The sequence below is a fragment of the Patella vulgata genome, chromosome 2 (genome assembly GCF_932274485.2).
Source record: "Patella vulgata chromosome 2, xgPatVulg1.2, whole genome shotgun sequence".
NCBI lineage: Eukaryota > Metazoa > Mollusca > Gastropoda > Patellidae > Patella > Patella vulgata.
The window spans coordinates 79,729,038-79,751,888 of NC_065880.2; the positions used below are offsets into that span (position 1 = coordinate 79,729,038).

Genomic DNA, 22,851 nt, shown 5'->3' on the forward strand with positions numbered 1-22,851 from the left:
AACAGATAATATATTTATTAAACAAAAACATATTATTATACATGTTTGGCGCCCTGTGCATGTAATGGTGGATGGATTATTGCGATATAAATATACAAAATTATCATAAAATTAATATGAAATACACTTAAAATATTACTACACTTCCTAAGTTACAATCTGTGTCATTTCACGAAGGACATTCAAATATTACGCCCCATCATATACCAAAATATTATGCACCATCATATACAAAAATATTACACAGCATCCTGTCCTGAAGGTGTTGTTTAAAATCTTACTTTTAATTGCCATACAAAGATTATTTATTATGCATGTATTTACAAGCCATCATTTTAAAATACATTAGAAGCTATACAGAACCCACATCTGCTAAATGTTTGGTTATCACTTCGATGCATTATAAATTAAACTTTGCTATACATTTAAAATGTTACATCCCTTGACGCATCGTAATTCAAAATTAAAAACTAAATTATAAGGAAAATGTTACACCCCATTATGTCCCGAAATTTATAATAAAAATCTAATTCAATGTTTAAATTATGTCCCGAAATTTATAATAAAAATCTAATTCAATGCTTAAAAAAAATTCGCAAGATTATACAATCTTAACACTTACAAACTTGCCACTTATAAGGTCGAAAACCCGCTTCCCTGAAAATATAGAAAAAACTATGGTAAGTAGACAGAGATACAGAAAAAAATTGGCAACGTTTCACATATTCTTTTTAAAAAGTCCTTTTCATCCCAAGATAAGAATTTTGTTCCTAGAAGAATGGCTTCGATGTCAAATTCGTGCAGCACCACCGACAAGGGGGAACCAGATTGTAAATTCTCGAGAATTTTTTTTGGGCTAGAACCTGAAACGAAGACTAGACACTGTTGTAAAGGAAGCAGCCACATACACACACAGCCTCCACACATAGTATATTTACGAACATAAAATCTGCATTTGTCTAGTTTAGAAATCTAAATATACTTATGACAATAAAAAACATCAAAATAATTAACCAATCGCAAGAAGCATTACAAAATACCACGCAGACGTCTAGAGAAAGAAATAATAAACTAAGCAAAGAATAAAAACATTAACCCATTAACGGGATTTACGTAATCATTTCTAAACCCTTCATCGAATTTCTATTTTAGCGTAATATTTTAACTATCACAGACAGCATTATGGATACCTCTAGAGGTAAGAACAACTCCAAAACAAACAAAATATAAAACATCAACCCGAATTGTATTGAGTAATATCTGACCTAAGCGTTACTAAAACACTACGCATACATCTTAAGAAAAAACAAATCCCAACAAAGAACTAAGCAAAATATAAAACATCACACCAAAAGTAGTTCTGGGATTACGTAATCATTCCAAAAGTCTGCACCCAATTACTTACTATTAACATAATACGCTTCTTATCCTTCAATGTTAGCGTAATATAAGACCAATCACAGACATCGTTACAAAATATAAAATATCAAACAAAAAGTAGTTCTGGAATTACGTAATCATTCCAAAAGTCTGCACCCAATTACTTACTATTAACATAATACGCTTCTTATCCTTCAATGTTAGCGTTATATAAGACCAATCACAGACATCGTTACAAAATATAAAATATCAAACAAAAAGCAGATCAAGAATTACGTAATCAATCCAAAATCCTTTCATCCAATTACTATTAATAGATACTATCAATTTTTCGGATAATGTCTGACCTATCGCAGACAGCGTTACAAAACACCATGCAGACGTCTAGAGATAAAACTAAATTAGAAAATCAAACACGACGACCACTTAAAGGATGAGAAAAGCAAGTTGTTTGGTCAAATAATTTGTTTAGATGTCTAATGACTTCGGTTAAACAACTTTTCATACATCTCCACCAAATATAGCAGGCTAAACACAGGGTAAGAGCTTATGAGCACACTTCAAGCAGGCAATCCAAACTTGACATCTCAACATTTCGCCTATTTGGCACGATTGTCTAAGTTAACCATTACCTTGCCAAGTTTACTGGACAAATTCTGCCGGATAAGTAATCACCGAGATTGATCACGATCTAGAGACAGAGTCACGGCAAATTGTTTAAATCCAGCAAATCGAGATTACACTGTGTCTATAAGACGTGTTTCAAGGCGAGCAATGGGCGCTACTGAGGCCTGCTAAGTAATTTGCATGAAATGGAAAGCTTAATCCTTTTCATTGATTTCATTATGAGTATCATATTAATGCCACTTTCTCAAATTAATTCACGAGAAATGTTATTACATCACCGTGGTTATCCTCCGGGGTGTATTTAGTTATATTTCGGATATTGGCCATTAACAACCGACCAATCAGAGTTAAAGATAATGATAGACGAATACATTACAACTGAATGATTGCATGTTGCATGTAGACATATTCTGCTCACAGAGAACTATCTAGTCTTTGGAAATAGAACTCTGCCCTGAATGGCCGCCATGTTGAAAAATTAATGTTCTCTTTTGTTATGGGCTTCTAATTCGTTTTACACCTTTCATGCACACAAAGACTAAATAACCATCATCAATTTCATTAAATATGAAAACAAAAGCATCGCAAAAATATTCCCAGACTTCGCGAATTAGAGTTTACTACTAAAATCGTCGATATAAGAATTAAACTGTCGGGTAACTAGTTTCGCGTCTGTTCGTAACTGGAGCAAATTGTAGGTAGACGGCGTAAGTTTCGTATGATATAGACCAAAGAATATAAACAGCCAAAAAATCAGGATTAAGTGGAAAAATGCATAAAATTACAAATAAATGTTTTTCGGTAACTTAACTTAGCCTACCCCCTTATTTATCCACCCCGCAACCTGTCATACCTTTCACCCTAGGGGTAGCCTTGTATAGCATACATTCCGTATATATGCAAAACAAAAAAGGGAGGAATAAAACCGGTACTCGACACAGAAAATACGAAATAAAACCGTAAAAAACACGGGTCTCGGCAATACAAATAAAACAGTAAAAAACACGGGTCTCGGCAATACAAATCACAGACTCAACACTGGAAAAGAAACCAGAAAAAAAACGCTGAAAACTTAAAAAAAAAAACCCCACCTCGGCACCCCCCCCCCCCAAAAAAAAAACAAAAACACGGGACTCGACACAAACAATATTTTTATAAGAACTAAAGGCAGAAAACCCCCAAAGATATTGGTCAAATTATTTAAAGACTATGTTCGTCATTCAAGGGATTTTTAATCCTTTATAAGTCGAATCTCTAAAATGAATATCAGTCCATATGATGAAATTGAAAGTTTGCAACATTCGGCATTCTCTGAAGACGATATAAACAGAAATGAAATGGGGTTTAACGTCCTACTGTTCTGCTCCTGCTGGGGTAATGTAAACAGGCATACGCCATACAGTGTGCTACATGTATGAAGGAAACCCAACTGTGAAGGGATCTTATACGTGCACGCCAATGTGTACAAGGGGCTTCGTTTTTTTTCGTCCCATCCAAACGACTATACGTTGTCCCTTGCCAGAACCTCTGTCCTGCACCACTCAGGACAGGACTTTCTCGGCCAACGCAGGGATGGAACACGGGATCTCCAGGTTAGCTAGGCAACGTCCTACTCAATGAGTCACCGATATAAACAAGACAGTGCCAACAATGAGTGGTGTGTAAAATCTTTTGATGGGCCTCTACGGTTGATATCTTAATATCATAATTAAATGTTAAATAATCGATTTGCGTACATTTTAGTATGCATTAAGCGTTGAAAAAATATATAATTATATTGTCCGAAAATTTATAATGACCATCGGCGACTTTAAAAATTTGAAACTAAATGACCGTAAAACTGCACAACGAATCAAAGAAAGAATAAAACAACGCAATAATACAAAATAATTTTTGCCACATTTATCTGGAAATTTATTTTGCAGAAAATGAACCGAAGAAAAACTTCGACACACCATACTTGAAAACATAATATTAGTAGAAATATTCCTTGACCCCGTGCGTTTAAGGGATACAGCGAACTCTGTTGGAAAGGAAAAAAGATAGTGCTTTAAAGAATATTAATCATTGCTACACTTGGCGATGCATTCCATATTAACAAATAAATTCTTACGCAAACTTATTCTCGTAATTAAATAAAATGGCGAAAAATAAAAAGTGATACATCGAATAAAATATTTGATAATCAAGAGCATTAAGCGTATTGTTTTCTACCATGGAGTCCTTGCGTAGTGTTTGGCTCAAGACACCGCAATTCCATAATCCGTCCTTGTAGGGTTCAGGTCCTCAAGGATCAGTCCTGGGACCTGTCTTATTTATAATGTTCACGAGAACACCTAATGCAATAGACTGTAGTCCAGAAATATGGACCTAGTGTCCACATGTTCGCAGAAGATACACAATTATACATCATTAGACACAGCAATTCTTCAGGATGTTGAGAGCTGTTTAGACGAAATTTACAACTGGACGACTCTTCATTTTTTAAAACTTTATCCAGACAAAACTGAAGTCCTTTACATCGGCACCATTTAACATCTCAACACAATCAACACGAGCAGCCTTTCGATTGTCGGTGAGTTAATTCAACCAACAAACAAGGCAAATAACATAGGTGCTATCATCCAAACTATCTTTTTCTCAACTTTTTACCAGATTTACAAACTAGCAAAGATAAAGAAGTACCTAACGTGTAAAAATCTAAAACTCCTCGTTTGTGCTTTGATCTCTTCAAGGCTGGATTACTATGATGCTTTATTGTATGGTCTACCACAGAGGCAGCTGCAGAAGCTTCAATATGTGCAGAATGTTTCAATTCGACTATTCCATGGAACCAGGAAAATGGATCAAATTAAACCATGATTAATGGTTGCCCAAAAATCAGCGCATCAAATTCAAAATTCGGTTACTGACTTTTAAAGCACCCAATAATCTAGTACTACAATATATTCAAGATCTACTCACACCGTATGAATCCAGTAGGACCTAAAAATCACAGAACAAGCCATTATTCCTGCTGTCAAACTTCAACAGACGAAACGATCTTTTCACTTTGCAGCGCATTTTCTCTGGAATTCTCTACCCTTAGACATCAAAGAATAAAACATCTCTTAGACATCGCCAAGTCACGTTTGAAAACACATCTATTTGACGAAAATAAACAGTAAAAGAATTCACATAAACTTAAAAACGCATTAGGAACTTTATCGAAGTATTTTTACGCTATACAAATTATGTGTTGATTGATTGATTTATTGATGTCATCCACGGTAAAAAATTCCCCAATTAATTTCAATTAATTACCAGAGAAATAAATCGAAAGCTAAGAAATTTACTATTTGAGAAAATTATCTAAAATATATAATTTGTATTATTTTGAAATACACATTTTGAATCCTTTATTCGTGTTAATTCGTTATCATTAACATACAGATTTTAAGATGTTTCATGAATGTTTCATTTCAAAATATTTTAATCCCCCGCATGCAACACCACGCTTTTTTAAGAAATGAAAATAATATATTATATCCATTTTTTAAAAATTTATTCACGTTTAAGATATTGATCATTATTATGTCAAAAGGTTTCTTTATCTATAAAAGTTGCTGTCATAAATAAATTATTGAACTTGCACAAAAGCAGAATATATAATTAGAAGTACACAATATAAAACGATACAGATAGATGTCATAAACAAAGTAAAATATTTGGTAAAACAAATTGATAAAACTTAAAAAGGCACAGATAAAATATACCAAAAAATTAGTAAATGAGATAAACACACATGGAGGCTTTTTCGGTTGAATTAAATTAAATCCCATTTCAAAACATTTCTGCTTGGTGATATCCCCGGAACCAGCAGCGCATTAGAAACCTTAGAATTATTGTATATGCGCTTTATAAATGTTGATATAATATGGATATATTATTATTATTATTAGTAGTAGTAGTAGTAATGTCTCTAGTTAACATAATATATACAATAAAATAAATCGGTCATATTAATATTAATTATAATATTAATTCCAGTGGATCTTTTACTTGCACGACCCCTGTCTCTTGCAGTCATCACTAGCGTTAAATTTCAAAAGGTTAGACTAAGATTTAAAAAAAAAAGCGTAATGGTCTCAAACTTGTTGTTTCGGAACGGTTCCTAAAACACTATCATAAAGTACGAATTCAATTAATGGAGTTTTACCCGATGCGCCATTTTAAGCAATAGGAATTAATTGCAAACTAGGATATTGTGAAAGGTGAATCTCTAATATTATCAGTCCAAAAATGGTTCCGTTCCGTTCGGTATTTATGCTGCTCGCATTTCGTTGTCCACGAAAATTTACTGATAGGCCTATCTTAAAACCGATTGAATCCAAGCCGAGACATTGTCTAGCGTTGTTATTTTGATTTTGTTTTCTTTAATTAAATGTTAAATAATCAATCTGAGTACATATTAGTGTGGATTAAGCCGACAGAAATTTGATATTGTACCTATCGTGAAATTACAAAATTACGTGTGCGTGTGTTTGTGGGTAGATTTACATAAATTATCCCATACTCCAGTTGCGCCTATATTTTGTTTATGCCAAAGTCAACCAATTTTACCGCTATGAAAATCGGAGCGGTGTATGAGTTAAGGTTTGTTATTCCGAACATGATGATGGGCCTTAAAACTTTTTAATACATCCAATTAACTACATTTTGGGGATTTATGATGCCTGTCATGATGTATTAAATAGCATTATACTACAGAATAAATGAATAGTACTATTTCCTTTGAAATATATATAATTTCAACAGAATAATATTTCAAAAGGATAATGAGGATGATGATGATGATGATGATGATGATACTACTCTTAATGAAATGATTTAATAAGACTAGTAAGGTGACAAGTAAGCTACGTACGTTCTAATCAAAAGAACATAAATTTAAAAACAAATACGTCTAAAAAAAATCAAAACAAAATAAATAAATAAAAATAAAATTAACATTATTTTTTTTCTGACTATTGATCTGTAAATCTCAAAGAGATGTTAAAGATATTACAAAAACGCACTGAAGACCGAAGTACTTTGAAACTAAACTGAAGGCCGAGTTAGTAGTATCGTTAGGGAGCCTAGTTCCTGTCTAGACTGTCCCCGGATTGAACCTCAGCATGATATTTTAAACCGGATTTCCACTTGTCCGGTCGGCAAGATCCTCGAAACTGACAATAACTGTGTGTTTAGTGTGCGCGAATGTAAATAACTTAGAATTTAAAACAAAATGTAGGCAGAAAAAATTCCTTCCCCATGTCGCTTTCAAAAGCAAAAATACCATATGAAAATGACCGAAGTATTGTGGTAACTGTCCCAAGTCAAAAGTCAACCATTTAGAATAACTTGGTTAGATGTTACGGATACAAAAGGATCAAGTCCAGACAATAAATTTAACCCCAAAATTTCTCAATTTCTTCTTAGTACCTTACCTTAAATTTAAATTTTAAAACGTAATCAAGAAGAATTCATAGTTAATTCACGTTGAATAAAATCCGTTGAGAGTAGCATCATATCTATCCAATGTTTTCTAGCGACTATTCAGACTGGGTGAATTTCTACCAGCATATAAAGGCTATTAGTTTCTTGTACGTGTCTAGGGTTTTGGTCATGGGTAGTTAAATTCATGCTTTTCCTTTATTTTCCCGTCGTCAAATTTCCTCAAACTCAGCTATTTAACGCGAAACGTGAGAATGAAGGGTCTTTTTAATACGTATTGCACAAGCGGAATATTGTTATCGAAGACAAGCCGGCGGATTTTCCATAATCATGAACCTCAAGCAGACTAACAACAGCTCTTCAACGCCAGAAGTCACATACAGTCTTTCACATCCACGTATTACAACCAATGAATGGACTCCTTACACTCGGACATGATTTCCGGCACATTTGCATACTTCAATTTGATGTCAGATTACGCTAGTAGCAATTAAACTAGGATTTTCTCACATATTTTGTTAGCTCTTTTAATACAGAAAAAAATGAAGGTCTAATCAATTCATCATTTCAGCTTTGGGAATACGGCAGAATGAATGATTAATTCTTGGTATGTTTACTTTCTAGAACACCTGATGTCACGTGTCATTTATTAAGGGAAGTACAATGTGGTTTATTATCCTACTTTTCTGCAGCAGCTGGGCTAATGAAAAATGAAATTCGCCGTGCAGTCTGCTATGAGGGAATTTTTCCCCGATAGCAGCGCAACGGTTTGTTCTGCTTTCTCGTTTTTACAGCCATTGGGTCTTTATCGTACTGCCAATTGAATACACGTAACGTCCCTTTGTAATGTCCCATTGACAAGATATACCAGACTGAAAAATAATCTCAAATATCTTGGTCGGCCAACCCGAGACCTTTTGTTTAGTGAACAAAAGGCATACTCTCCAAGCCATTGTGGCTCTACCATTTATCAGGATGAGCACACAGCTAACAAATTCATTTTACCCCCCCCCCCCCCAAAAAAAAACGCACAAACTTTTGTAATTTATTTTAGCTTTATCTGATCTTTTTATCGGCCAACAAAGGGATCGAAACGGGGACCTTCTTGTTACTAATCCAACTGCCTACTCATCGAGCCATGTTGGGGGCCATGTTGGCTCTCCCATTTATTTTGTTGATAACTCAGCTAACACATAAAAAAACAACAAACTTTTCTACCTTATTTTAGCTTTTATCTGATATTTTTTATCTGCATTTTATTTTAATTTTTTTTGTTTGTGTTATTTCTGTTTTTATTTTAACAAAAAATGTTTTGATCCAAAGCACATGACAAACTAATTCATCATAACGGTGGATAGATGTCAAATTTAGATCTACGTCGTTCAGCAATAGCTTATGTAAATACAACAAACAAAAAACATTCCTAATGCACCATCCCAAGATCAGAAGAAAACATCACCAACAAATAAACAAAGTGAGAGGGGCCAATAATAGTTATTGAAACACCTACATAAGTTTTATTTTTTGAACAGAAATTAATGATATCACAGGTGTATCAAATGGGTCAGTTGTAGAAAGGTTGCTGCTGGTGCAACCTTTAACTAAATTTCTCTCCCGAAGACAAAAAAAAAAACCAAAAAAAACCCACCCAACAACGTTTCAACGGGGAAAATAATTGAAAAGTATTTAATAAGCATGTGTTATGTTAAAGGTACATTAGGTAAAATTAGATAAAAAGCTGACAGTTCTCGCCATAATGGTTAAAATAGATAATCAAAACAGAATATGTTGAAAATTTCAATCAAATTGCTTCAATTTTAGGATAGCCTCGATTGCCATTACTACCGTTGGTACGATAATACACAAAGTTTCAATTATCCATTTTTACTTTAAATCATCGATCAAAAAATGTATTCAGATCCGGTACAACCAGAGAGGTTCATGCTTATCCAACCCCCTCTACTCTTCTAGAACAGATGATGTCGTTTCCGATATAAATGGGAAGTTTTCATAGCTAATAACGTATGTGAAAGACGCGACACATAATGATATAGTGACCTTTTAAAGTAGAAATATTGTTATTAATCACCCCAACCCTACTTTTCGACATGCAGAGCAATAAGCAGACCTACTAATATACGACTTCCATTCCATGTTCAACCCGAAATATTCCCGAATCTTTAATTGGATGTATGGTTTCTGAAATCTCAGCTACAAACTATAACTTGGTTTAGCTTTTTGCCACGATTTTTATAACTCTATGGTACCATTTCCATTTTTTTGTTTGAATAGATGAACATAATTGATAATCTCCTGTCATCCCTCAATCTGATTAAAACACAGATCCCATTTCGTTTCGTTTTCTATAGTTCAAAATTTAGTTTTACTTGTCTTCACTACACTAGGATCTGGAAGAGTTGTTATATTACCGGCGTTTTGGTTGAAGTAAGGGGTAAGCCAGCGACCTCTTGGCGTGCCATGCACGAAACTGTGGGTAAACCACTAGAAACGTCAACACTAATAGATTAATCAATGTCTGACGTCATAGGGTCAAAAGCCGCTTGTACGAACCCTGACACGACCTTATAGTACAACTTGTCAGATCTTTATGAAGTATAGGCCATCGAAAGTATAAAAATCTGTATTTTAATCAGATTGGCCATCCCTGGAACTTGAACTATTCTTGGGATTCAGAATGAAAGTATGAATTTGCATAACCAAATACTGAATCTTTATCAGTTCCTTTTCTACGCCATGGAAATAGCACATTCTCAGGGATCAGGGTAAAATACCATCACTTTTCAAAGTAAAGTATAAATCTGTATCAGTTCCATTTTCAGATCTGGCACTTGGCATATTATCAGAGTTCAGAGTGAAAGTATAAACGGGCATAATGCGTTAAGCACCCCTAATCTCAGATCCCTACCTGACAAGAAGTAGGATGGCCTGTCCAGCCTTGTGGCTTTTAGTTTGGTCCTTCGGTACCCCCCCACACTGCTAAATATCCCGACACGCAAGCAAATTACCGAAATAAAATTAAAACAAATGTTAGTCCTGAAATGACCTAGTTTGTGTCGAGCGGGCGTTATACCCTATTTATCTCCCCCTAATTGAAACTATTTCAGTATAAATGAGTAAAGGTGTATAGTCGTTTGTATATCATCTGTACACGAACCCCACCCGATCACCACATGTATAGTCTGTGCTGATTTAGGTGTTAAACGGATTATCGCAATGAAAACACTAGTAAAGAGACGGCGAAGATCAAAGAGAAAACAGGTGAAACAAAATGTGAGAACAAACAACCTTTTCAACTTTGTCATGATCTCTGGATGCTAGGAGAGAATCAGTCAGTCCCGACCTTAATCAACCTTAAAGAGACCCATTAATGATATTTAAACCTAGCCATACATGCCTTACAGGCTAAATATTATATCCAATATAAATGACTATATATATATATTTTCATACAAATAATTTCCTACAATAATATTATATTTTAGATCACATTTCTAGCAGAGTGTAATCATAGGTATATTGTTAATTACAGAAAATCCACGTGTTGTCCACACCCGTCAAAATATTTAAAAAATAAAATTGTCTGTTCCCTGTGTTAAATTTCCTGTTTTAAAAACCTTTTACCATACGGGCTTTCAAACGCCCCTTCATATTTTCAAGTGCTTATGTTTGGAGATAATGTCGTTTCAATAAACTAAACATATAATCATATAAAGCGAAAAGTAACACACCAAAGGCTATCAAAGAAAGTTTCCAAGTTCAAAATCAAATTTCATCAAAAAAAATTTTTTCAGAAATGAAATGGTTTGTACCTGGTTGACATTAACTCATTCAGGTGTCGATTTCACGTTTAATACCCCTTTACAGATTATCGTAACACCTTTGACAATGTACTACACGTAGGGTATGTGATATGATGAAATAGTCGACGTCGTCTTGGTACATAATAAAATTACTTCCAATATGTAATACCTCGCTCAAGGTACAACATGATTTAAACAACCAAATTCTTGATTTTAGATCTCTTTGAAATTAAACATAACACACATTTCCTTTACCTTAAATGATTAGATTTTTCTAATTATGGACTTGATTGTCCTTGGTACTATATTTTCGAGTAGATTTGCTGCCCAGAACTCTTTTTTTAAAAAAAAAAAAATCCAAGTCCACTCGATTATCTGGATTAGCTTTAAATAAGTGACGAGTATCGAGTCTAGAGTATGCTTTCTGTGACTAGATCCCTATTATTCACATAACTAACAATATATATATGCATAAAACGCTCGACATTACTCATTTCTTCACATAGCTAAAAACTATATAATTAGAACACCCGGTGCAACTCAATTATTTACATGGCTAACAATTTACATGCATAGAACACCCGATACAAGTCATTTATCCACATGGCTAACAATTTATATGCATAGAACATCCAATACAAGTCATTTATTCACATGGCCAACGATTCTGTGAATAGAACACTTGCCACAACTCAGGTATTCACACGACTAACAATTTCTGTAACTAGAGCACCCCCCCCCAAAAAAAAATGCCAAAAGAAAGAAAATTAACTTAATTTCTATGCTTAGAACAGCCGATACAACCCATTATTCACATGGCTAACTACTTCTCTGATTAGAACATTCACAGCAATTCATCTATTCACATAACTAACAATTTCTATGACCAGAATACTCGCCCCCCCCCCCCCCCGAAAAACCCATTTCGTATCATGGCTAACAATTCTGTGACGTAAAAACCCAGCAGCAACTCAATTATGTACATAACCAGCAATTTCTGTGACTAAAACACTCTATATAACTCAATTATTCACATAAGAAACAATTTATATTTATAGAATACATAAGTCAACCAATTTATTCAAAGTTAAAAATTTCTATGGTTGGAACACTCGAAATAACCCAATTAAATCTAACAATTTTCACACATAGAACACTCGATACAAGTCAGTTATTCAAATAACTAGCACCTGATACTACAACTTATTTATTCACATTGTCAGTTTCACTTACCCATAATTTTGTCGATTATTTTATGAAATCTGTTAAATTTTTGATATGATTTGCATACCAATAACCTAATTTTCCTTGTCAGTCACTTTTTGCAATACTTTGAAAATTATTCACCAAAATAAAAATCCTGCTCTTGTCGGTCCTTATCGGACCGCTCATTGATACGTGAAATTTCTATTCTCAACGGTTTGAAACGAAACGTTTTATCCATTCGGTGTAAAGAATGCCCCTGTGACTGTTCAACCCGAGAGGAATTAATCAATGAAATAAACAAATTAACCTGCACTATCAATAGCACTTAATTGCAAGAATTTGGGTCACGAAGAAAATGTTTCTGTCAATTTGTTGAGTTACCCACGTTTAACGTTTAGAAAGATTTTCGTGAGGTTTGTATTGACATTAGCAACGTTCCTTCTACACACTATATAGCATTATCTTTCTTGAGTTTTTGTTGTAAAATCATCCAAGGAAGCTTAAAACTTTGATGTATCGTGGTATTGCTTTGCTTTCTGCACTTAAAACTTTTTATTATGTTTAGTAGAGCAAAACAAACCCACAAAACGCCTTTAGCTGTTTTGAAATGTCTAATTAAATGTTTTAAGAGGTTGTTCGAAATCACAATATTTAGGGTTATGGTTAGACTTTCTTTTGGGGCCCTGTATTCTAATCCAGTAGTTGAAATGAGTCGGGGGCGGGGGAGAAATGGGGTTTAACCTCCACTCGACACAAAATAGGCTATTTCGGGACTAACATAATGGGTCAATTTTTATTTCGATAATTCGCTTGCGTGCAGGAGTTTTTAACAGTGGGAGAATAACGGAGACCCTGAGAATACCCACAAGGTTGGACTCTGCGACCCTACTCCTTGTCACGTAGAAGCGGGTAATCGTAACCACGCCACTTGACTCAGTGACAGGACTTATGATCCGACGCGCATGCGTTAACCATTCGACCACCCAGTATCCCTAAATGAGTTAAGAATCATCGATGCTTCAAAAGTATTTACGAGGTAACATTTATTCTTAAAGATACATTATGTGAGATTCGATAACGAGTTGGCAGTTCTCACTACAATAGTTAAAAACTAGATAATGTAAAGGCAATTTACTGAAAATTTCATTCAAATTGATCCACTATGAACCGAGAACTAAGCGGTTGAAATTTCCGCTTAGCCTCGATCATCATTACGAAAGTCAGTACGATAAACAGCATAGTCTCGATTATAAATCGTGAAGGAAAGTTATGCAGTAAATCGGCTCATAATCCACTAAAGATCGCAGGCTAGCATAACCTAGAGTTGGTTATGGTCTGGATAAGTTAATTAATGTCTAATTAATAATTTAGATAGCATTTCAGGCCTAAAGAAAGACCTACAATAGACAGTTTTAGCTCTTGTATAATGTATGTTTAATTAAACACAATGGTTATAAATAACGTTATCCTTAAATGCACTACAAAAATATTGTTCTTTTCCTCATTAGCTTAACCTATTTTGGAATGTGAAATTAAATTAACTGCCAATCAGAAGAACTTTGATTTAGCCACCTTGGCTCCCGACAGGTCGGTAGAGCGGGGTTTTTTAAATATCACATAATAAAATACCCAACAAAACAAATATTAGAAGATGAGTCAATCAACATTTTTTTTACAATTCACTTTCTTTCTTTAAAAAAAAAACCCAAATGTTGTGACAATCACAATAATTACTAGAGATAAATATGGGTCAAATGTCAACTCATCCACAATTAAACTAAATAAAAAAACAATTACAATTATTAACGATAAAAACGATCCAAATTTATATAAATCGTCTGTCAAATGCCAACCAAACATTGTACAATGTCGTAGAAACAAACAAAGGGTTCATCTGTGTTTACGATTAGTGGCGCCAGAAGAAAAACTAAATCAAAGTTTTATTATTGACGATAGAAGATCCTCGTCGTTAGTTTTACCAGCATTAAGAAATGAAATGAAATGGGGTTTAACATCCTACTGCTCTACACCGACTTGGCTAATGAAGACAGGTATACTTCATACAGTATGCTATTGCTATGAAGGAAATTCTGCCCGGACAAGTGGCACTACGGCCTACTCAAATTTCGAATTCCATCTTTCAAGGCTTCTTTTGCATGCACGCCAATGTGTTCACGGGACCTCGGTTTGTCGTCCCATCCGAACGACTACACTTTGTCCCTTGCAAGGCCCTCCATTCTGCACCACTGACAACACGCGATAAACTTTCTCGGTCAACACTGGGATCGAACACGGCGGGGCCGCCAGGTTAGCGAGCCAAAGTCTTACTCATCGAACCGCCATGGCTCCCAACTAGTTAAATGGCTAAAAGCATTGTATCCACGTGGCATTATTATCCACCCCTTTGTAAACTGGAAATCCCTAGATAATACTAGATTATCTCATCAGACCTCCACTGTCTTCACACACAGCAAGGATCGATGGTCAGGTCGGGTATCGAACCCATGCCTCAGAATAAGTTAACTCGGGTTATACACATTCGGGTACCCCAATCGTTGACTGTTTAAATAAAACAAGATCGGTTCCTATCAACAGAGATTGCATGACACACATTCCTTCAAAATAAAAAAAAACAAAACAAAAGATCAATTATTCGATATTCCCTTCACAATATTGTCACCGTAATTTCGATAAAGATCGCTGAAAGATGCTGCCTTAAAAGATTGATTATACATATTTGAACATTTAAACTTATTTACCGTATTCATGTTTCTGGGCCATATACTGGACATATGGTTTTAACGCTTCTTTTGCCCAAAGCTGTGCAGCAAATATATCAATATTTTCTATTGGACTGTTTAGTCAGTGGGCGTGGTGGGTGCATTGTATTGTATTTGGGGAGTGGGTTGGGGGTTATTACAAAAAAAGCATCAGGTCTGCTAAATTTGGGAACTGGGATGTTAGGCTTTCACACAGGAAGTGCAACCTTGTTCAACAACAATGGATGTTCTCTGGATGTTTCCACCATAACGATCAATGTCGCCCATAAGATTGGAAAATGAAGCCGTAAAGCAATGTCCGTTTTATTTTTTGGAAATGTAAATTGCGTATGCCCGTCTTCATTAGCCCAGGTTAGGAGCAGAACAGTATTACGTTAAACCCCATTTCATTTCATTTCATAGCTACAATGTTTACGAATAAAGATTACCTCGTAACTACTGTATTTAAGTATTTCGATTACCTCGTAAATACTTTTGAAGCATTGGTGATCTAACCATAGCCCTATCCCTCGTTCACCAAAGCTACCAAGAACTCGATGTGCTTGTTTATTATACAGTGTCCCAATAAAATAGTTGCTCTAACCCCACCCCCTAAAGCTAACCCTAAGTACTGCGGCTAAGAATAACCGCCAATGGTTCGGCGACTGCATAACCACAAGTACACTGAAATGGTGCAGAGAAGTAAGAACACGACTTCTTTTCGGAGGAAAGACTGGAGAATCAACTTTATAAGTCATCACCGAGGTTGGTGGTAAGTACTCCTGTTGACAGCAGTTTCGTTTAGAACTTCTATGTCATATCGCGATCCCGACCTGTAATCGGGCATGAACGACTAGAACACGGTTGCGTCTTCATTAGCCCAGGTTAGGAGCAGAACAGTAGGACGTTAAACCCCATTTCATTTCATTTCGTGTCGGTGGTTGCATCGTGAATACAAACCTATTCCTATAATTCGCTTTCTCTTACGGGTCTTTAGTTGTGGGAAGAAACTGGAGGACCCCGAGAAAACCCACAGCGAACCTACTCCTTGTTACGTACAAGCGGGGAAACAAAACCAAGTCATTTCACTCAATGACAGACATTATGGATTCACGCGTTAATCCATTAGATCGCCCCCCCCCCTCCCGCGAAAATTAAGAAGTAGTATCGGGTGATCTTGATTGGGATATCATACACTGGGTGTGATTTTAGTTAACATATATGATTAAAGTTTTATCCGGTGTTCTAGAATGCAAAAAATGGCCAATACGTATAAGTTATGAATACTTATGAATTATCTTAGAAGAATGTTGGGATATGAAATCCTTGTGCTTTTGTGTCACAAGTGTGATGTTACTGCTTCGATACTTGTCTACTAAGCAGTCGGCCAATGTGTTTCAGCAGTACAAGATTTTCCCCATGACTTACTAAAAATGTCCTGCTCATTACACAAACTTCTTAATTTGTTGTCGAATTCATTTGAGGGAGGAAACCTTCGTGTAGATTATTTGCTTTCTCAAATTATCGCCATAAAATTATTTTTATAATATAATCCATTTGACCCAAATCGACAAAACACATATTAAGGTAAACATCACACTTGTGACTCAAGGTACAAAGTTGTCACATCGCAAAACTCATCTAAGGTGTGCTGAAATTCAAAGTTTTTCTCACGTTCAGTAGGAGACAACCTCTCCTGACCCCCTATGCACCAGTGCTTCAAAAAATTGTTTTGGCAAGCTTGGTGGCTAATCCTTCGGATGGGACAATAAACCGAGGTCCCGTTTTTATATTTTAACTGACTAATCAATTTATATTAATCTATTAATTTCCAGAAACAAAACCCCTGAATTGTTTTACAAAAAATCACATCTCTCTTAAGAGGGGCTCGAGAAATATTCTGGTACAAATGGATTATCTTTTAACAGATTAATCAATTTATAATAATCTGTTAATTTCCAGAAACCAAAACCTTCAATTGCTTTTACAAGAAGTCACATCTCTCTCAAACATTTTATTATATTTTATGAATTCGTCAACAAATTGAGAAATGTGGATGAAAAAGTCTCCATGGCCTCACCTGGCGTCGCGGATTGACTGAAGACGATTTCGGTATTTAACACTAATGAAACAATAGCTAGAAATTTACCCACCTGCAAAATGCAAATATGAACACTCCATCGACACAAAATTGTAAACAAACCTCACTTGTGTTGGTTAGACTTGTGTGTTCTGTTGAACGGCAGTGCGGTAAACAGTATCATCATCATCAATGTTCAATGCTAAACTTTTCACTTTCGTCTTGAAAATTTTTGGTTTAGATTTTCAGTGTAGGCCTTGCTGGTTTGTGTGATGTTCAGGTTAGATAGAAGATTAGGCTTTTCCCTCTTACTGTGTTTTGATACCATCTCGGTGGTCGTATGTCACGTTTAAGAACTGATGAAACACTCGCTTAGGTAGCATACTTTATTTCGGTGCAGCTACTGTGGTCGTATTGTTTTCATACGGAAGATGTTGTTCGCTAATTAGTGATATCATAAAGTTTTGCTGTGTTAAAAGTCTGAAAGGTTCGGATAGCAAATTCAGGAATATTCTGTCTGCAAACCTAGGGATCTTTAGTTCTACTTGAAAAAAAAAGCTATTTTTCCTCTCTTTCTTAAAATCGGGATTGGCCGAATCGATGTTGATTGCCATAGCATTACAATAGGATGCGCTGAGATGAGAGGTTTTGCCGTCAGAGGGCGCTAAGATCTCTAGCAAAGAACTGCTGGGGTCACAACTTGAGTAAATGTAGTGAAAAGAATAGCGAAGAAGTGTGACAGTCTTGGAGACACGAACAGAAATAATGGAACAGGACGAGGAAAGGTAAGTAATAATTTCTCCTAATCTCCTTTTCTACTTTCTTTTAATCCGTAAGTCAGGTATATTCATACCGCCTGTGGTCCGTCACACTGGTTGATGATTACGTTCTGAACATATCAAGTTTCAGACTTGTTCCGATTTTGTCAATACAGCTATGATTGTTTTAGTATCGGACAACATACATGATTTAGGATGGATTTACGCACGTGCTTCAATTGCCTACGTGCGTCAGGAAGAAATTTGTAAGAAAGTTTCACGTTATTCCACTCGTCAAAGAACTTGGTTTTACGAATACCGAAGATTTGGTTCGAGACACGGAGAAACGTGGAGAAAAAAAAGTTCATTAAAATAAAAAAAAAGGTGTTGGCTCTTAGGACAAGGCAATTATAAATAAGCACCTGTCCGACTACAATGGACAAATATACCTATATCGATCTTAACTTAACTTACTGTAAAGTATACTTAGTATATATACGTGTTATAATTTTTATATTTATTATATTGAAATCAGACATTGTTTTATTTTTATTTCATTAAAAGATATAAAAAAAAACCTTTTGTAATTTCATTCAAGACAATTTATGATATGCAAATGTGTTTTGTTTATTAATCCACTGAACAGTGATCATGTATCTTTTGTTTATTTTTCTACTAATGTACAGCGACTGAGCATATTTTTTAAAAATATTTAATAATTTGCGATATAGAATATTTGTTTATTAATCTATTGTACGGGGAGTATCGAATATTTTGCGATATAGAAATATTTATTATGAAATATTAATCTGCTGTGCATTGACTCAGTATATTTGTAGTAATATCGAATACGTTGCGATATAGGAATATACTTTGTTTATAGTGTGCAGTGACGGTGTTTATTTGTTTATTAATCTATTTATATTGAAATGTTAATCTGCTGTGCAGTGACTCAGTATCTTTGTAGAAATATCGAATACATTGCGAAATAGAAAAATACATTGTTTATAGTGTGCAGTGACGGTGTTTATCTGAGAACAAACTAATAATTTGTTATATAAAAATACATTTTAAATATTAATTTATATTTATGTTATTGTGTCTCGTAACTACAGTTGTTGAAATATCTAATAATTGTTTTATAATTACATTACACCATAAACGTATTCTCCTTACTTACTCAAGTATTTTAATTTAATTGTAGTTACGCAAATATATATTTTATATTAATATCTCGTCCACTTAGTGTTTGAATATTTAATATATTGTTTATTTTTATATACTAATAAATCATAAATTAAAATATATATTTTGTATCCATGCAACTTCTCAATGAACATATATTATATTATTTTGCATAGAAAAATAGATAAAACGATTATACTGATCCATTCATGAACATACTTCGGATTAAAGGGTTAAAATGTTTATAATATTTCTTACAATATTGAAATACTTTGTACTGATATACCAGTAAACACGATTTGTATTTTTACCCTAAAATATATATTTTGTACATAGAAATACTATATGATGGTATTCAACACCCTTTCGATTTTATAATATTTCTAAAGTAGTCTTTTTATTTTTCTCACCTAGTCCCACTTGCTTTGATATTATTCCAGATAAACAAATATACCTTATTTACATTGATTTATATATAGTACCAAATAGTAAAATGAAACATAGAATCCCTAATTACAAAATATAGTACCATAAGATAATTAGAATGAAAAATTCGTATTTACAAAATAAGTATAAAAACCCTAATTACAAAATATAGTACCATAAAATAAATAGATAAAAATTCTTATTTACAAAATATAGTATACAATCTCTAATTACAAAAGTGAATAAAATATAAAATCCCGAATTACAAAATATAGTAGATACTACCATGAAATAAATAGATAAAAATTTCTTATTTACAAAATATAGTATAAAATCGCTAATTACAAAATATAGTACCATAAAGTGAATAAAATATAGAATCCCGAATTACAAAATAAATAATTAGTTTGATAAAGTGTGTATTTTCCCACCGGAATGTGTTAATAATAATATGTGTATTTAGAAATAGTATATCAACATTAATTTGTATAAACATAAAAATCATTATTGATATCAAATGGGGTTTAAAGGGACAATAACACTCTTGCTGGCTTGACAGCTCCAGAAATAAATAATAGCCTTATTCTAAGTACTAGATGTTCAAGTGTCCTACCTGTTGAGTAAATTATCCATTACATCCTATTTTACTTGCCCAGAGGGTTCGAAAATATTTTTAAATCCAAGTCACATTTGAAAAGGTTTACGTTAGGATTTTCAAATCATTTAGTTGAATTTTTCCAATTTTTTAAATTAGGTGTGTTAAGATGAAATTTGTATCACCAATTAATTGGAATATTGTAAAATAGTACAATTTGTTGACCAGAATAAAGATTGGGACATATTATTCAGTTACAACAAGAGTGGTATTGAGCCTTTAACTTTTACCTTTCTTGCACCAAAATATAAATTGAAATGTATAGGCCTACATTAAGTTTTTCTTATTTTTTTAAAATTAGTTCACGAATGTAACAATATTTGAATACTGAACTTATAATAGTTAAATATATACCTAATAAATCCAACGGCAACGAGTCAAAACAAACTATAATAATTTATCATCATTAATCAGTGTTTACTCATATTAATTGTTGAACATGTGTATATTAATTTAGAAATCCTAACAGTTTAAGCTCAGGTACATGCAGTATCCTGCAATAATGTCCTTTGTTTGTCTCTCTATATTGTCACTTAATTAGGCCTAATGTAAACTATGGATTTACAGGTTAAAGCGGTAATAATTCTTGGAATAAGTTGTCGCCATTAATCAGAGTTTAATCACATTAATTGTTATATATGTGTTTATTAATTTGGAAATTCTAACAGTTTTAGCTTCAGTACTTGTAATATTTTTGAATAATATTCATTATTTAAATCGCTCTATATCGTCACTTAATGTAAACAAGGGTTATTTTAGTAGCTTACCAATTTACGTATTGAATAATGCCCATTATTTTCATCTCTCTATAACGTCACTTATTGCAAACAAGGTTTATTTTAGTAGCTTACCAATTCACGTATTACAGTTCTCAAACGCTGTATTTGAGAAATGTGAAAGATTCTATAAGTTTGTAGGTGGCTATAATATAGTATGTTGGTTATTTTTAAAAATAAATAAATAAATTAATAACAATATTGCCATTATAAACCTTTCAACACACTATTATTCACCTTAAATTATAGTTTATTTGAGTATTTTTCTTAAAAATCACAGGCCACACGTTAATTCACAAGTGTTTATTCACATTTAGTAAAAGTTGAATATTTATATTTTGTCTCTAATTTGTCTCCTCTGTGTGTATATTGAATTCGGGTCATTTGCAATTTAATTTATTTTTTTGTTTCTTAAAAAATAACAATGTTCATTCTCCCTTTTTTTATAGTATACAATTAAGACGATATATATTCCCGTTAAACTTCAATTGTTAAAAGAAAAATCACTAAAATTGCCACTCATTAAGACAAAATAATAAACAAAAGAAAATATAAAACGTCTTTATCAGCTATTCTTATATATAACATAATAATGGTACGTTTTCCTCGTAAATTTCAACTTCTTTTTATTTGTCAATCAAATTACGTTGTTTTAATCGACTGTTATTTTTTAAACGTTAAAACGTTTATAACTGCAATCCCTAACGACTTATCATTAAAAGTAAATATTGTTGAAACATTTTTGTCCCTGCCAATTTGTGGCTTAAAAAATAAATCAATCGGCAGATTGTTTTGATTGTGCATACGTTTATAGGCTAATTGCTAACTGTACTCATATATTGCGTGATGACAACAATGTTGAAACGTTGCTGATATTAAATTCATTAAATGTATTCCGTAAAATTTTGTGTTAAATTTAAAAAATAAATTGGAGAATTGACATGTTGAAACAATTATTGTCCAAATAATAACTTTATTGAATATTTTGTTGTTGTTGTTGGTATAGTGTCTTATTGGACGTTATGATGAGCTATAGTGGCTGCTCATATTTCTAGGTCTCCACCATACTTATCATTTTGAGTTGTTTATTAAGAAATTACTTATGAATGTTGAACTACTGCAAGTATAAGGATACAAAGTATAAAGATCTTTATTGGTTTCCAGTCAAAAACAGGATTAATTTTAAACTTCTTTGTATAGCTTATAAATGCCTTAATGGAACGGTGCCTATTCATCTAAGTGGCCTGCTAAGAGGCTACAAACCACAAAGAACTCTCAGATCGCCGAATGAATATCTTTTAAATGTACCTACTTATAGACCAAAATTGTTTGGACACAGAGCTATCTGCTACATAGCCCCCTCTTCATTAGCCCAGTTGGAGCAGAGCAATAGGACGTTAAATCCCATTTCATGTCATTTATCCTACATAGTACCAACACCATGAGACCCTCTTCCTTTTAAAAATAAAGAATAACAAGAGCTTGGAATCTTTCAAGTCACATTTAAAGACATATCTATTTACTTCACCATAATTAACTTTTTCCAAGTATGGAGGGGGGGGGGGGGTGGATGTTGGATGGCCGAATGGTTAGTACGTGCGCACTGTATCATGGGGTCTTGTATTGAGCCAACTGGCGTGGTTTCGATTCCCCGGTTGTATGTGAGTATGGTCGCCTGTCGTATCCATCGTGGGTTTTCTCCG

General features: G+C 33.8%; 1 protein-coding gene and 1 long non-coding RNA gene across 3 annotated transcripts in view; one reads left to right on the plus strand and one right to left on the minus strand.

Annotated features, from left to right (window-relative positions):
• LOC126809943 (uncharacterized) lies at positions 1-18,416 on the minus strand. 2 transcript variants are annotated; one of them, XR_008785959.1, is made up of 3 exons: positions 7,476-8,449; positions 4,972-5,150; positions 1-657 (listed from the first exon to the last, which is right to left on the minus strand). It is a non-coding gene; the product is annotated as an uncharacterized LOC126809943 (long non-coding RNA). The 2 variants fall into 2 exon arrangements; XR_007675006.2 differs by lacking the exons at positions 4,972-5,150; positions 7,476-8,449 and adding an exon at positions 17,422-18,416.
• Positions 17,505-22,851, plus strand: part of LOC126809917 (single-minded homolog 1) — a 147,135-nt gene continuing 141,788 nt past the window's right edge. Inside the window, exon 1 of the mRNA XM_050534782.2 lies at positions 17,505-18,133. Within this exon, the coding sequence (XP_050390739.1) occupies positions 18,114-18,133 (20 nt within the window). The 5' untranslated portion in view covers positions 17,505-18,113. The remainder of the gene's footprint in view (positions 18,134-22,851) is intronic.